This window comes from Pholcus phalangioides, unplaced genomic scaffold (genome assembly GCF_987345545.1).
Source record: "Pholcus phalangioides strain wild (caught in Gottingen) unplaced genomic scaffold, Ppha-v1.0 ptg000017l_1, whole genome shotgun sequence".
In the NCBI taxonomy this organism is placed as follows: Eukaryota; Metazoa; Arthropoda; class Arachnida; order Araneae; family Pholcidae; genus Pholcus; species Pholcus phalangioides.
The window spans coordinates 58,412,999-58,426,896 of record NW_028301610.1 but is presented as its reverse complement, the minus strand read 5'-3'; the positions used below and the strand labels follow the sequence as shown (position 1 = coordinate 58,426,896).

Here is a 13,898-nt window from a genome sequence, read left to right as displayed (position 1 = left end):
CCAAATCTCTAATCTTAATCTAAAAACACTTTGTTGTAACTATTTTTGAAATCCGAAAACTAAGTTTATAAATTTCTCTTCCCAATCTAACATTCACTTTCACCCTAATTTAATTTTCCATAATCGCAATTGTACTATTAATTCTGATTGTAATTGCTCATGTGTCGAACAAGTTACTACAATTAAATACCTTGGCGTGTACATTGATCACAATCTTAAATGGAAGAGTCATGTCAACTTCTTGCAAAAAAGACTACAGCTAGCAATTTATAAATTTTACTATCTCAAACCCTACTTGAATCAGTCGTTTTTACTAACTCTTTATTACTCCTTGTTTCACTCACTCCTACTATATGGTCTGTCTGGGGTTCTGACTACCTTACAACCCCCCCCCCCCATAATCAGCCTCCATAAGAGAATAATTAGAATCATCACAAATAATTTTACTACACCTTCATCAACATCTTGGAATACTTGCATTACATCAATTATATTTCTATAAATCTATTCTCCTCCTATTCAAAGGTCAATTCTCCTTGCCTTTAAATACATCTCGATCTTCAAATAGACTAAATAATATGTATTCACTTCCGTTGCCTCATAAAACACTGTTGAAGAAACATTTTACTTACCTTATCCCAAAATTCTACAATACATTACCACCAGAAATCACTCACAATACTAATTTATCATCCTTTAAAAAATGTGTCAAGCAATACGTTCACACTTGATGGTGTAGAAAATTTGTTTTAATGTTTTTCTCTTGCTCACACATACAGGGTGATCAGCGAATAAGCCCTTATTTCAAAATTAAATCTCTCCAACAAAGATCAATAGAATTATGCGGTAAACGGTACGTTTATTAGCAAAACTGTAAGAATGTTGTACAGAAATTTTGAAAATTTAGGTTTTTTTTTAATTTTTTAAAATTTAAAAAAGCAAAAACAAAACTGGAGATTTTGGGGTTAAGAAAATCCTCATTTTTGTGAAGAGAAATCACTGCATTCGCCTAAAGTTACTGCATGGGCTGCGGTATGCGCCATGTGTGCTGACAAATTGTTCCAAAATTTTAACGTAACGTTCAGTAGTAATCGTTTCTCGCACGAAGAAGGGGCCGATAATGCCTCTGGCGCATACTGCAGCCCATGCAGTAACTTTAGGCGAATGCAGTGGTTTCTCTTTACACAAATGAGGATTTTCGGAACCCCAAAATCTCCAGTTTTGTTTTTGTCTTTTTAAATTTTAAAAAATTAAAAAAAAACCTAAATTTTCGAAATTTCTGTACAACATTCTTACAGTTTTGCTAATAAACGTACCGTTTACCGCATAATTTTATTGATCTTTGTTGTAGAGATATTTAATTTTGAAATAAGGGCTTATTTGCTGATCACCCTGTATAATCCTTAAATAATGTAACAGTTTAATTTAATTACATGCCGCATCTAGTCGTTTTTGCTTTCATTCCAACATCCAATAAATTTATATTTTTAGTTGCAGCATGTAGAACTGGTTTTTAAATTGCACTCCTCTGTTGCCATGCATTTTTATATTAATTTGAATAATTTTTTTTTTTTTTTTGATTTTTTTAGTTGACACTATTCTGTTTTTCATACTAATTTTTACTAGCATTTACCAGAATGGGTCATTTTTTGATTGACTCCTTGGTAAATTTTTCTCTTTTTTTGTACTGTTATATAACAATAAATTTGATTTGATTTGAAAAAAAACTGCCATGTTAGCATTTATGTTTACATTTATTGGTTATTATAGGGAATGTAAAACTACAAATAGGCCTATATCAAGAAGTATCTTATGATATAAAAATTAAAAAAAATTTTTAAGTTTTCATGAAAGTTTTATCTACTTTGTGCCTTGGGAGAGGGGACACTGGTTGTTGTTGTTTTTTTTGAGTAAAAATTAATACTGTGTACGCTATATAGGGGCAATATATAAAAACCGTGCATTTTATTTACTGTCAAAATTTGTTTGTTCGTTTAAATAAAAAAAAGTGCTACAAAAAAACCAATTTTTTCTGCTACAAAAATCAAATTTTCATTTTCCACCCCTGCAGTCGTGTACTTTTTTGTCTACGAATGAAAGGCTTCAGCGATTTATAACAATCTTGACAAAATTTTTTCTTGCCAAAAATTAAGTGCCATTAAGTATTAAGCTGTTCCCAATTTTGTGTTCAAAATTAGGCATTTGTGTAGTGAAGCATTTCACTCATTCCCTTCAAAATCCTCAGCATATACAGGATGTTCTGTTAATGGACATCAAGAGGAACAAAAATTGCGATGGAACATGGTGTCGCAAACCACGTTGAGAGTGTGAACATCGCAAAACACGCATGCAGGTTTCGATGTCAAGCTGGAACGACAAAAAGTACAATAATAACTACAAAAAGATTTATTTGATTAATTATTATAAGAATTGTTTGAAGTGGCTGCCAGTCACGTCAATGTACAGTCTACAATGACGTAAAAACGATTCCCAGACGCGCTCGAAGATGCCAAGTATGCTTTTGATGTCTGCCGCAGCGACGACAATCCGCGCTATGAGATCCTCCGGTATGTCCACAGGCGTCGCATAACAGAGTTATTTAAGGTGGCCCCACAGGAGCCCACGAACGCATTCAGAGATCAACTGACATCCGCCTTTCGTGTTCTCTGAACTCGGAGCCTGCATGCGTTTTTCACGATTTTCACCCTCTCAACGTGCTTTGGGACACCGTGTTCCATGCAATTTTTGTTCCTCTTGATGTCTACTAACAACACTATTAGTTTGTCGGTCCATTATCAGAACACCCTGTATGTAGCTCCTTCCACTTGCAGTTTATTTGAGATCAAAAGAGAGAGCATTTTTCTATGTATATTTGTATATGGGTTGGATCAATAAAAAAATAATGAGATTGTTGTCGTACATGCAGCTCTTATAAAAATATTCTTGATGTTCAACAGGAGATGTGGCCAATAAGTGTTGAATATATCTGTTTTGCTGATATTACTAATCTTCATTACTTTTTGAGTGGTTAACATAGATACAATAAACTTTGCTTGACAAAATCAATTTATTTCTACCACTTTGTCTTGAACATTTACTTCAAATCTCTGCATTTTCAAAAGATGGTTTAGCAGTGATAGTCTGGATTGAAACTCTTTAAATCGTGAAATATTTTTTGCGGATTATGTTTGAACAGTTCATTAAAAGATTCTAATGTCATTGTTAAATGTACTGCCAATTTGGGATACAAAATTGTAGATGATCAAACAGTGAATATAAGAAATATTTATTGCTCTTGCTTCTCTCTTAATTGTGCTGTAACGGTAGTAGTATGGGCAGCGCTTTGGCGTAATTTTTCGGTACGCTCCATCTCCGGGGACCTTCCGTCTGACCTCCAGGTCTTATCACTTCCCCCCCCCCTATTCTTCGTGGGGGAATTTTCGTAGTGATGATAATGTTGCTTTTCTTTTACTTCTGTTGATGGTGCTTTCCATTAGTGTACAAATTATGCAGCTTCACTCTGGGGCTCAGATTAGAACCTTTTATAAACAAATATTTACAAGTTATTTATGAAATGATCCAAAAAACGCTCAATTCCCACCGTCTCAGTGCGATGACGTTACTTTTTCCCTCTTTCCCATTTTTTTGTAGGAGATTAACTACCAAAAAATAGAGACAAATACACACAAAAACACACGTACACAAGTTTTCAATGTCAACGTTTTTATTGTTTCAGATAACAATATACATATTAGTAGCCGTAGGGTAGAGTCGAGAAATCAGGCAGAAGAACCCTCTTATCGTATACAAGGCCGTACTTTTTCTCCTCCGCTCTGGTTATGACCCGTCTTCTTTTCACCTCTCTTGTTATTTTGTACTCGTCTCGAATGATGACCTTCGTGGTAAAATCCATAGATTGGACCAGCGCTTTCATTGAGTCATAGTTTAACTCTAGCGAGTTTTTGAAGTTTAGGGTGAAACCCCGAATTTTACAGAACGTCTTTCCATCAGACCTCCTATAGGCGTAGTTTTTGGCTCCACCTGTTATAATAAAATTAATGAGACTTCATTTAAATTAAAAAAAAGATTTTTGTGAATGAAAAAACAATATTTTTGTTGATAAAAATAATTATAAACGACTAATGTATTGTAATACCTGACACAAATTCGGTGATGTGATGACCGTCGAGCTCATCTGTGAATTGGCCCAAGAAATCGCCCAATAATGGATCATTGGTCCCATTGCTAGCATAGATGATTCTGAAATTTAAAAAAAACATAAAAAACGATACCTAAAAATTAAAAAAAATATGTGTGTATCATCATATTTTTATGTAGAAACTTACGAGTCGGTGTCAAAATACAGCAAAGCATCGCCTAGCTTCTCCATCTCGGAATACAACTTCAAACGGGCCCATGTTGTCGTGAAGGCAGCCAAGAAAACGTTGGTCCGGTCAGTCTGGGGTATAAAATCCGATTTGTACCGCCATTCTATTGCAGCTATATTGTCACTGGGGAGATACAAATCCTTGACCTGAAAAAAATAAATAATTTGGTCACAGATATCATTTTAAATATTAGTTTGACAAAATCAAGTATTAAATGAAATAACATTTTATGAATAATAGAGTAGTATGTAACAGTAGCATGCATAATAATTACCTCAATAGAGGGATCGTTCAACATCTTGTGAAAATCAGATGCTTTAGTCACGTATGACAGTTGCGTCTTGTTCTCCTGCATGCCCCAGCGACCCCAGAAGCTGGAAAAAAAGCGATCATTGAGTATATATGAACGTTTAGTATATACGGTAATTAAAAATTGTTATAGATGGTTTTGAAATTTTTTACCTATTCAGACACAATTTAGCCACCTGACGTCGACCTGGATTGATTTGGATATTTCCAGGCTCCAATTTTATGCCTTCAATTTGCTGATACTGCTTCACGTACGAGTCTTTATCATTATTCGTTACACAGTTTGAAGGCCATCCTGAGGACTCTTGCTTGATCTTGAGGAAGGCGTTGATGTAGGGGGCAAAAAGACCCTCTCGAGATTGATCGAAATGATAAACCTAGAAAAAACAATCCTAATTAAAAAACAAAAATAATCGCAGAAAACATCAAAAATAATTATGGATTAGAAAAAAAAATACCTCGTATATCCTTTTCACCACATATCCTTTTTCAATGGCCTTCTTGAGTTCCTCAGTCACCCAGGTGCCCGTGATGCATCTTTCCTCGTCGTTGTGATGGCATTCTTTTAAACGTGTTTCCACACACGAACGACACAGGGGAAAGGTCAATTTTCCACCGGATCTATAAAAAATGAAATATATGATGATAAAAATAATAAAAAATTTTATGAAAAAAATATGTTAGATTGGGAATATGTGAAAGTTACGTTATAAAAAAATTATAATAATACCTGTATGGGAGAACGGGCAGATATAAGCCCCTTGGTGGTAGTACTTTGCACTTAATGATGCCAAAATATGAATTCAGCTGTCCAAAGTTCTCGGTAATTATCCGGGGATGTCCAATTGGATATCTACAATGAAAGAAAAAAACATGTCAAAAAAAAAGAAAAAAGCAATGGTAGCTATGTTATAAATTTTAAAGTACTCACTTGCAGTATTTGTTGACCCACGGGTACAAAGACGTGAAGTCGATGTATTTTGCGGTGCCTCGATAGAAGAGTTTGGTGGCATTGGTTCGTCCACCATAGAACGCATCCCTGGGTGCCAGCCTGTCGACAAAGTGAAAATCCACCAAGAAATTTTTCAGATCCCCGTTTGTTTTCTTCAGAGCATTGAAATCATGCTCCCACATGACTTCAAGATTGAAGCCGCCTTGACGGAACTTTTGTTCTTGCTCTAGTGTCTTCTTGTGGAGTTCCCACATATACGTATGAGTACAAGGGTTCACCATATCTTTCTCGAAGCACTGTGGACACCCGTGCCAATAACACCCTGAAAAGAAACAAAGCATATCATATATAAATAAAATGAAACACGTAGTAAAGCAAACAAAGTAATAAAATTAATTAATATTACTTACCATGAAACAAAAACACGGTGTTTGTTTCCTCGCAAAACCCGTCTACGCTGAGACCTAGCACTCTTTTTTCTCCCGTCCCGTTTCTGGAATGTTGAATGTTCAACCCTAGGTAGGACAACCATTCAAAGCTAAGACGACTGCTATTGGTATTGTTGACGTAACCATTAATGGGCACCATCCCAATAGTGCCTTCATCGATGTATTTTGACCTATAGGTCGCCATACAGGCCGAGGCAATGGTGAGGTACTGGAATGGGTCGACGCCGGTTAATTCCAAGAACTCCTTACGAAACTGCAAGCAGCATCGACGAAGAATATCAACGTCTGACCTAAAAATTAAGAACATAGTGTTGAAATAATAAAACAATGAATGTTAAAATAATAAATAAAATAAAATAAATCAATATGGAGGAGAAAACAACTTACTTGCAGTATTCATACATTTCGTGTTTAAACACGAATTTTCCGCTCTTTCTTTGCTCATACCAGCTGTCGAATATCGCTTTCGCTTCGACGGCGAAAGCTTCCGGATTGAAGAAGTTCTTGGAAGGAAGGGGTCCACTGTAGTCCTGGTTTTCCGGTCGGTTGAAAAGGTGGGGAAAGTACCCTTTCTTCAGTTCTTCCAAACCGAAAGTTTTCGGCAGTTTGGACAAAGCCATAGGGAGAAAATTGAGGCTGTCGATAACTCGGATGTTGAGAGTGTCCAGTCTCAAAGCCATTATTTTGGATCCACACGGGACAACAGAAGGTTTGACTCCTTGCTCTAGGAGATATCTGTAAAGAAAAAATAACACTTGTGTTATAAAATTTATCACAAAATGTATGCATAATAAAACAGTAACATGCTATTTATGTAAACATTTTCAAAATATTGAAAAAAAACTTACTTGAGCAGGAATTGACCATCGAACCCCTTCATGTTGTGTGCGATAGCGGTGTACCCCTTATGTTCTTTGCGAAAGAGCCAGGCGCAAAATTCGTTGATGCTGTCATATCCGCTGAAGACAGCCTCTTGGCCATCCGCATATTGTGCCACGGCAAAGTTGATCACGTGCTCGCCTGAAGATTGATCCGTCTCGAAATCGAAGAAGACGAGCTTGTCGGAGGGGGCTTTCACCTTCTTCTTCTTGAGGGAGCAGAGGTGTCGTTCGTCATGATGGAAATTCTTGCAGTTGCTGCAATACTTCTCGCCACAAACGTGTTTGCCTCGAGACCGCTCCTTTTCTACAAGAAATTTCTTGCATGTCGGGCATTCGTAGAATTGCTGGCAGTATGTGGTGTTTTTGCCTCCAAGACTCTTGTGTCTTGCAAAGCAGTCAGCGGATCTACATCTCCTGTGGCAGTCTTTGCAGGTTTGAGATGTCCCAACCGTACATGTATCGGCAAAGCAAGTGTTACATCGGACTGTGCATTTGTGTTTCTGAACATGGTCGTAGGCCTTGTCGCAGTCCACACAGTAGAAATTGGAACCGTGGAATCCTTTAGGCGACATGATGAGGTCATAGTGTCCATCACTGAGTAACAAAAATATTTTTCTGTCTTTCTTGGGTGTCTTGTATACCACCTTCATTAAAAAACATAAATACGAAATTATACAAAAAAAAATTCATGAATACATAACATACATATATATATAATGTTCATTGAATAGTACTTTTTAGTAATAAAAATTACCCGATAAAATTCTTCTGACGACTTGACGAATATCTGGACATCTAGAATTTCGGCAAACTTGGCGATGGCATTAAAACCACAAGGACCTATGGGAACTTCGGCTTTTTGATATAGATCAATGGACATTTCTTTCTGTATGTTTATTCTTGAGTCTCTTATGCTCGAAAGTTTAGGATGTTTCTCAAGGTAGGCGTTACCCACGACTATGGCCCTTGCACAACACAGTCCATCTTGTGGTACGCTTATAACGGACTTCTTTGTCAACCGGTCGGTCGATATGTTGACAATCTTACGTCTGCCACCACCTCGTGGTAGTCGGACCGTGATGACGTCAAATCTGAGAGATGGGTCATTTAGAGGGATGGCGTTCTTGCTCTGCAACACTTTCATTATCACAGCCAATAGTGATTCTATCGTGAGCGAGGCCACAGGAATAAGCGAGGTGGAGATAGGTCGATCCAAGCTGTCAGATGTCATAACGATGCTGGAAATAAAGAAAATAATCAATTATTCAAATCAAAAATAACTGATCATATGTCTAGCTAACTATACGTGTAATTTTACAACTAGTAAATATTTACCGAATTTTGTCATCAGGATGCAACCCGTTAGTTGTTTCATCTATCAGTTGCCGCAATAATGCTCGCAAAAATGCCATAGCCGCTATTAATCTGGTTGACGGATCTATCAGAACCTCCGTTCGTATCCGAGCTGTATATGTGATTTGTTCCGCATTAAAACGGATGTTTTTCTTGCGGGATTTTTCTTGCAACACGTATGACTTCGTGTCCTGCAAAAGAAAGGAGATGTGGTAACATAGCAGATAAAAATAAATCACAATACACACAGAAAAAAAAAAATATATATATATATATAATCATTCGAAAAACTTACTCTGGATGTACCTTCGCCAGGGTCATAGTCTCTTCCAAGACCTATCTGATCCATGGCTTCCTATTAGAGAAATAGAGCTAATGTTAGAATATATACACATGAGGAAAAAAACTAATGAAATAGAAAAGTTGTGAGGCATAATCAAATCTAACCTTCTCAACTTGACCCCATTCGATTTCTTCTAAGAAAGGGTTTTCAGCCATTATCCACTCTGCTTCGTCTGGTCCAAATAGAACGGTATTCTAGAGAAAATGTAGTATATCTTTAGTCAATACTATGAGGGAATCTTTTAAATGGTGATAAATAAGTAAAATAAAATTATTAGTACCTCTACTTTTCGTTCCCATTTGATATTATCAGGCATTGGATTGTTAGATTCACCATCGAAAACATTCTAAAAAAAACATAGATTTAATACGCTATTTATTATTATTATTACACAAATACACACACGTGCATTAAAAACAAGCATTCTGGTGTTGACTGTAAAGGCTTCCCACCAGACCTAAATGAATTATATATTGAATATTTTCTCTACAGCAGAGAGAGAGAGAGAGCTAACATATTTATTAGATATGTCAGACTGTATACTTATATAGAATGAAGGTCAATATACAATATATTATTAATTTTATTACTAATAGTGTAATCATTGTTTTTGTATCTGCTTACAATATCTTCATCCAAACAGTCTCGTACGAAGTGAAAAATTATTATTTATGTTTTATTAAGTTATTTGTCAATGTGAAAAATGTAGGAAAACCCTCTTTTTATATAATGTTGATATTAGGTTCTGACGCATGATAAATCCTATTATATCTATTTGTATAGTTCTATTTTGATTTTTCGTTAGATATTTTTCATTTATTTGAGAAAGTTCGATAATTCTGTACAAAAAGTTTTGTCTTAAGTGTGTGGCAATGTATTTTAGAATTATTTGAGATCTTATTCTGCTATAAAATCAACACAGAAATAAAGGTAGTTCCGTCAATATATTTAGAATTCATGAATATATATGCTACTTACATTATGATTTTCCATCTTTCTCTTCAGAGTTGAAAGGATGATGAGGTCGATAAGAAAAAAAAAGCGAACGGTTAGACGCAAAGACGACGGGAGAGAGAGAGAAAACTAGCTACCGATAGGTCTGAGAGCTAGTGAGTGAGTGAAGAAATTTCTACCACAGAGAGTGATATAAAGCATTTTAGCTAAGTGGACGTTAACGCCTTACTGGCCGTCGCCAAATCTAGGCCCCCTTAGTGAGCTTGGCGAAAATGCTTTATATCACTCTCTGTGGTAGAAATTTCTTCACTCACTCACTAGCTCTCAGACCTATCGGTAGCTAGTTTTCTCTCTCTCTCCCGTCGTCTTTGCGTCTAACCGTTCGCTTTTTTTTTCTTATCGACCTCATCATCCTTTCAACTCTGAAGAGAAAGATGGAAAATCATAATGTAAGTAGCATATATATTCATGAATTCTAAATATATTGACGGAACTACCTTTATTTCTGTGTTGATTTTATAGCAGAATAAGATCTCAAATAATTCTAAAATACATTGCCACACACTTAAGACAAAACTTTTTGTACAGAATTATCGAACTTTCTCAAATAAATGAAAAATATCTAACGAAAAATCAAAATAGAACTATACAAATAGATATAATAGGATTTATCATGCGTCAGAACCTAATATCAACATTATATAAAAAGAGGGTTTTCCTACATTTTTCACATTGACAAATAACTTAATAAAACATAAATAATAATTTTTCACTTCGTACGAGACTGTTTGGATGAAGATATTGTAAGCAGATACAAAAACAATGATTACACTATTAGTAATAAAATTAATAATATATTGTATATTGACCTTCATTCTATATAAGTATACAGTCTGGCATATCTAATAAATATGTTAGCTCTCTCTCTCTCTCTGCTGTAGAGAAAATATTCAATATATAATTCATTTAGGTCTGGTGGGAAGCCTTTACAGTCAACACCAGAATGCTTGTTTTTAATGCACGTGTGTGTATTTGTGTAATAATAATAATAAATAGCGTATTAAATCTATGTTTTTTTTAGAATGTTTTCGATGGTGAATCTAACAATCCAATGCCTGATAATATCAAATGGGAACGAAAAGTAGAGGTACTAATAATTTTATTTTACTTATTTATCACCATTTAAAAGATTCCCTCATAGTATTGACTAAAGATATACTACATTTTCTCTAGAATACCGTTCTATTTGGACCAGACGAAGCAGAGTGGATAATGGCTGAAAACCCTTTCTTAGAAGAAATCGAATGGGGTCAAGTTGAGAAGGTTAGATTTGATTATGCCTCACAACTTTTCTATTTCATTAGTTTTTTTCCTCATGTGTATATATTCTAACATTAGCTCTATTTCTCTAATAGGAAGCCATGGATCAGATAGGTCTTGGAAGAGACTATGACCCTGGCGAAGGTACATCCAGAGTAAGTTTTTCGAATGATTATATATATATATATATATTTTTTTTTCTGTGTGTATTGTGATTTATTTTTATCTGCTATGTTACCACATCTCCTTTCTTTTGCAGGACACGAAGTCATACGTGTTGCAAGAAAAATCCCGCAAGAAAAACATCCGTTTTAATGCGGAACAAATCACATATACAGCTCGGATACGAACGGAGGTTCTGATAGATCCGTCAACCAGATTAATAGCGGCTATGGCATTTTTGCGAGCATTATTGCGGCAACTGATAGATGAAACAACTAACGGGTTGCATCCTGATGACAAAATTCGGTAAATATTTACTAGTTGTAAAATTACACGTATAGTTAGCTAGACATATGATCAGTTATTTTTGATTTGAATAATTGATTATTTTCTTTATTTCCAGCATCGTTATGACATCTGACAGCTTGGATCGACCTATCTCCACCTCGCTTATTCCTGTGGCCTCGCTCACGATAGAATCACTATTGGCTGTGATAATGAAAGTGTTGCAGAGCAAGAACGCCATCCCTCTAAATGACCCATCTCTCAGATTTGACGTCATCACGGTCCGACTACCACGAGGTGGTGGCAGACGTAAGATTGTCAACATATCGACCGACCGGTTGACAAAGAAGTCCGTTATAAGCGTACCACAAGATGGACTGTGTTGTGCAAGGGCCATAGTCGTGGGTAACGCCTACCTTGAGAAACATCCTAAACTTTCGAGCATAAGAGACTCAAGAATAAACATACAGAAAGAAATGTCCATTGATCTATATCAAAAAGCCGAAGTTCCCATAGGTCCTTGTGGTTTTAATGCCATCGCCAAGTTTGCCGAAATTCTAGATGTCCAGATATTCGTCAAGTCGTCAGAAGAATTTTATCGGGTAATTTTTATTACTAAAAAGTACTATTCAATGAACATTATATATATATGTATGTTATGTATTCATGAATTTTTTTTTGTATAATTTCGTATTTATGTTTTTTAATGAAGGTGGTATACAAGACACCCAAGAAAGACAGAAAAATATTTTTGTTACTCAGTGATGGACACTATGACCTCATCATGTCGCCTAAAGGATTCCACGGTTCCAATTTCTACTGTGTGGACTGCGACAAGGCCTACGACCATGTTCAGAAACACAAATGCACAGTCCGATGTAACACTTGCTTTGCCGATACATGTACGGTTGGGACATCTCAAACCTGCAAAGACTGCCACAGGAGATGTAGATCCGCTGACTGCTTTGCAAGACACAAGAGTCTTGGAGGCAAAAACACCACATACTGCCAGCAATTCTACGAATGCCCGACATGCAAGAAATTTCTTGTAGAAAAGGAGCGGTCTCGAGGCAAACACGTTTGTGGCGAGAAGTATTGCAGCAACTGCAAGAATTTCCATCATGACGAACGACACCTCTGCTCCCTCAAGAAGAAGAAGGTGAAAGCCCCCTCCGACAAGCTCGTCTTCTTCGATTTCGAGACGGATCAATCTTCAGGCGAGCACGTGATCAACTTTGCCGTGGCACAATATGCGGATGGCCAAGAGGCTGTCTTCAGCGGATATGACAGCATCAACGAATTTTGCGCCTGGCTCTTTCGCAAAGAACATAAGGGGTACACCGCTATCGCACACAACATGAAGGGGTTCGATGGTCAATTCCTGCTCAAGTAAGTTTTTTTTCAATATTTTGAAAATGTTTACATAAATAGCATGTTACTGTTTTATTATGCATACATTTTGTGATAAATTTTATAACACAAGTGTTATTTTTTCTTTACAGATATCTCCTAGAGCAAGGAGTCAAACCTTCTGTTGTCCCGTGTGGATCCAAAATAATGGCTTTGAGACTGGACACTCTCAACATCCGAGTTATCGACAGCCTCAATTTTCTCCCTATGGCTTTGTCCAAACTGCCGAAAACTTTCGGTTTGGAAGAACTGAAGAAAGGGTACTTTCCCCACCTTTTCAACCGACCGGAAAACCAGAACTACAGTGGACCCCTTCCTTCCAAGAACTTCTTCAATCCGGAAGCTTTCGCCGTCGAAGCGAAAGCGATATTCGACAGCTGGTATGAGCAAAGAAAGAGCGGAAAATTCGTGTTTAAACACGAAATGTATGAATACTGCAAGTAAGTTGTTTTCTCCTCCATATTGATTTATTTTATTTTATTTATTATTTTAACATTCATTGTTTTATTATTTCAACACTATGTTCTTAATTTTTAGGTCAGACGTTGATATTCTTCGTCGATGCTGCTTGCAGTTTCGTAAGGAGTTCTTGGAATTAACCGGCGTCGACCCATTCCAGTACCTCACCATTGCCTCGGCCTGTATGGCGACCTATAGGTCAAAATACATCGATGAAGGCACTATTGGGATGGTGCCCATTAATGGTTACGTCAACAATACCAATAGCAGTCGTCTTAGCTTTGAATGGTTGTCCTACCTAGGGTTGAACATTCAACATTCCAGAAACGGGACGGGAGAAAAAAGAGTGCTAGGTCTCAGCGTAGACGGGTTTTGCGAGGAAACAAACACCGTGTTTTTGTTTCATGGTAAGTAATATTAATTAATTTTATTACTTTGTTTGCTTTACTACGTGTTTCATTTTATTTATATATGATATGCTTTGTTTCTTTTCAGGGTGTTATTGGCACGGGTGTCCACAGTGCTTCGAGAAAGATATGGTGAACCCTTGTACTCATACGTATATGTGGGAACTCCACAAGAAGACACTAGAGCAAGAACAAAAGTTCCGTCAAGGCGGCTTCAATCTTGAAG

General features: G+C 36.5%; 3 protein-coding genes across 3 annotated transcripts; 1 reads left to right on the top strand and 2 right to left on the bottom strand.

Moving 5' to 3' along the window:
• Window positions 1-3,710: 3,710 nt before the first annotated feature.
• LOC149074174 (uncharacterized) lies at window positions 3,711-6,048 on the bottom strand. Its single transcript, XM_089246840.1, has 8 exons — window positions 5,629-6,048; window positions 5,428-5,550; window positions 5,156-5,318; window positions 4,851-5,074; window positions 4,663-4,762; window positions 4,347-4,534; window positions 4,157-4,260; window positions 3,711-4,041 (listed from the first exon to the last, which is right to left on the bottom strand). Exons 1-8 carry the CDS (start codon window positions 5,988-5,990, stop codon window positions 3,752-3,754), a joined length of 1,554 nt encoding a protein of 517 aa, XP_089102966.1. The 5' UTR covers window positions 5,991-6,048; the 3' UTR covers window positions 3,711-3,751.
• Window positions 6,048-9,737, bottom strand: LOC149074173 (uncharacterized). Its single transcript, XM_089246839.1, has 9 exons — window positions 9,654-9,737; window positions 8,956-9,021; window positions 8,780-8,869; window positions 8,628-8,687; window positions 8,315-8,523; window positions 7,734-8,217; window positions 6,947-7,623; window positions 6,486-6,833; window positions 6,048-6,388 (listed from the first exon to the last, which is right to left on the bottom strand). Exons 1-9 carry the CDS (start codon window positions 9,666-9,668, stop codon window positions 6,052-6,054), a joined length of 2,286 nt encoding a protein of 761 aa, XP_089102965.1. The 5' UTR covers window positions 9,669-9,737; the 3' UTR covers window positions 6,048-6,051.
• A 257-nt stretch (window positions 9,738-9,994) lies between these two features.
• On the top strand, window positions 9,995-13,684 carry LOC149074172 (uncharacterized). Its single transcript, XM_089246853.1, has 9 exons — window positions 9,995-10,078; window positions 10,711-10,776; window positions 10,863-10,952; window positions 11,045-11,104; window positions 11,209-11,417; window positions 11,515-11,998; window positions 12,109-12,785; window positions 12,899-13,246; window positions 13,344-13,684. Exons 1-9 carry the CDS (start codon window positions 10,064-10,066, stop codon window positions 13,678-13,680), a joined length of 2,286 nt encoding a protein of 761 aa, XP_089102979.1. The 5' UTR covers window positions 9,995-10,063; the 3' UTR covers window positions 13,681-13,684.
• The last annotated feature ends 214 nt before the right edge of the window (window positions 13,685-13,898 follow it).

Excerpts from the sequence above, each read along its gene's own strand:
- LOC149074174 (XM_089246840.1), bottom strand. The coding sequence starts at position 5,990 with ATGCTTTGTTTCTTTTCAGGGTGTTATTGGCACGGGTGTCCACAGTGC. Across the intron at positions 4,763-4,850 it reads GCTAAATTGTGTCTGAATAG|CTTCTGGGGTCGCTGGGGCA; the intron begins GTAAAAAATTTC and ends CTTTTTTTCCAG. Across the intron at positions 4,535-4,662 it reads TGAACGATCCCTCTATTGAG|GTCAAGGATTTGTATCTCCC; the intron begins GTAATTATTATG and ends TATTTTTTTCAG.
- LOC149074173 (XM_089246839.1), bottom strand. Across the intron at positions 8,870-8,955 it reads AATGGGAACGAAAAGTAGAG|AATACCGTTCTATTTGGACC; the intron begins GTACTAATAATT and ends CATTTTCTCTAG. Across the intron at positions 8,218-8,314 it reads CATCCTGATGACAAAATTCG|CATCGTTATGACATCTGACA; the intron begins GTAAATATTTAC and ends CTTTATTTCCAG.
- LOC149074172 (XM_089246853.1), top strand. Across the intron at positions 10,953-11,044 it reads AATGGGGTCAAGTTGAGAAG|GAAGCCATGGATCAGATAGG; the intron begins GTTAGATTTGAT and ends TTTCTCTAATAG. Across the intron at positions 12,786-12,898 it reads GATGGTCAATTCCTGCTCAA|ATATCTCCTAGAGCAAGGAG; the intron begins GTAAGTTTTTTT and ends TTTTCTTTACAG.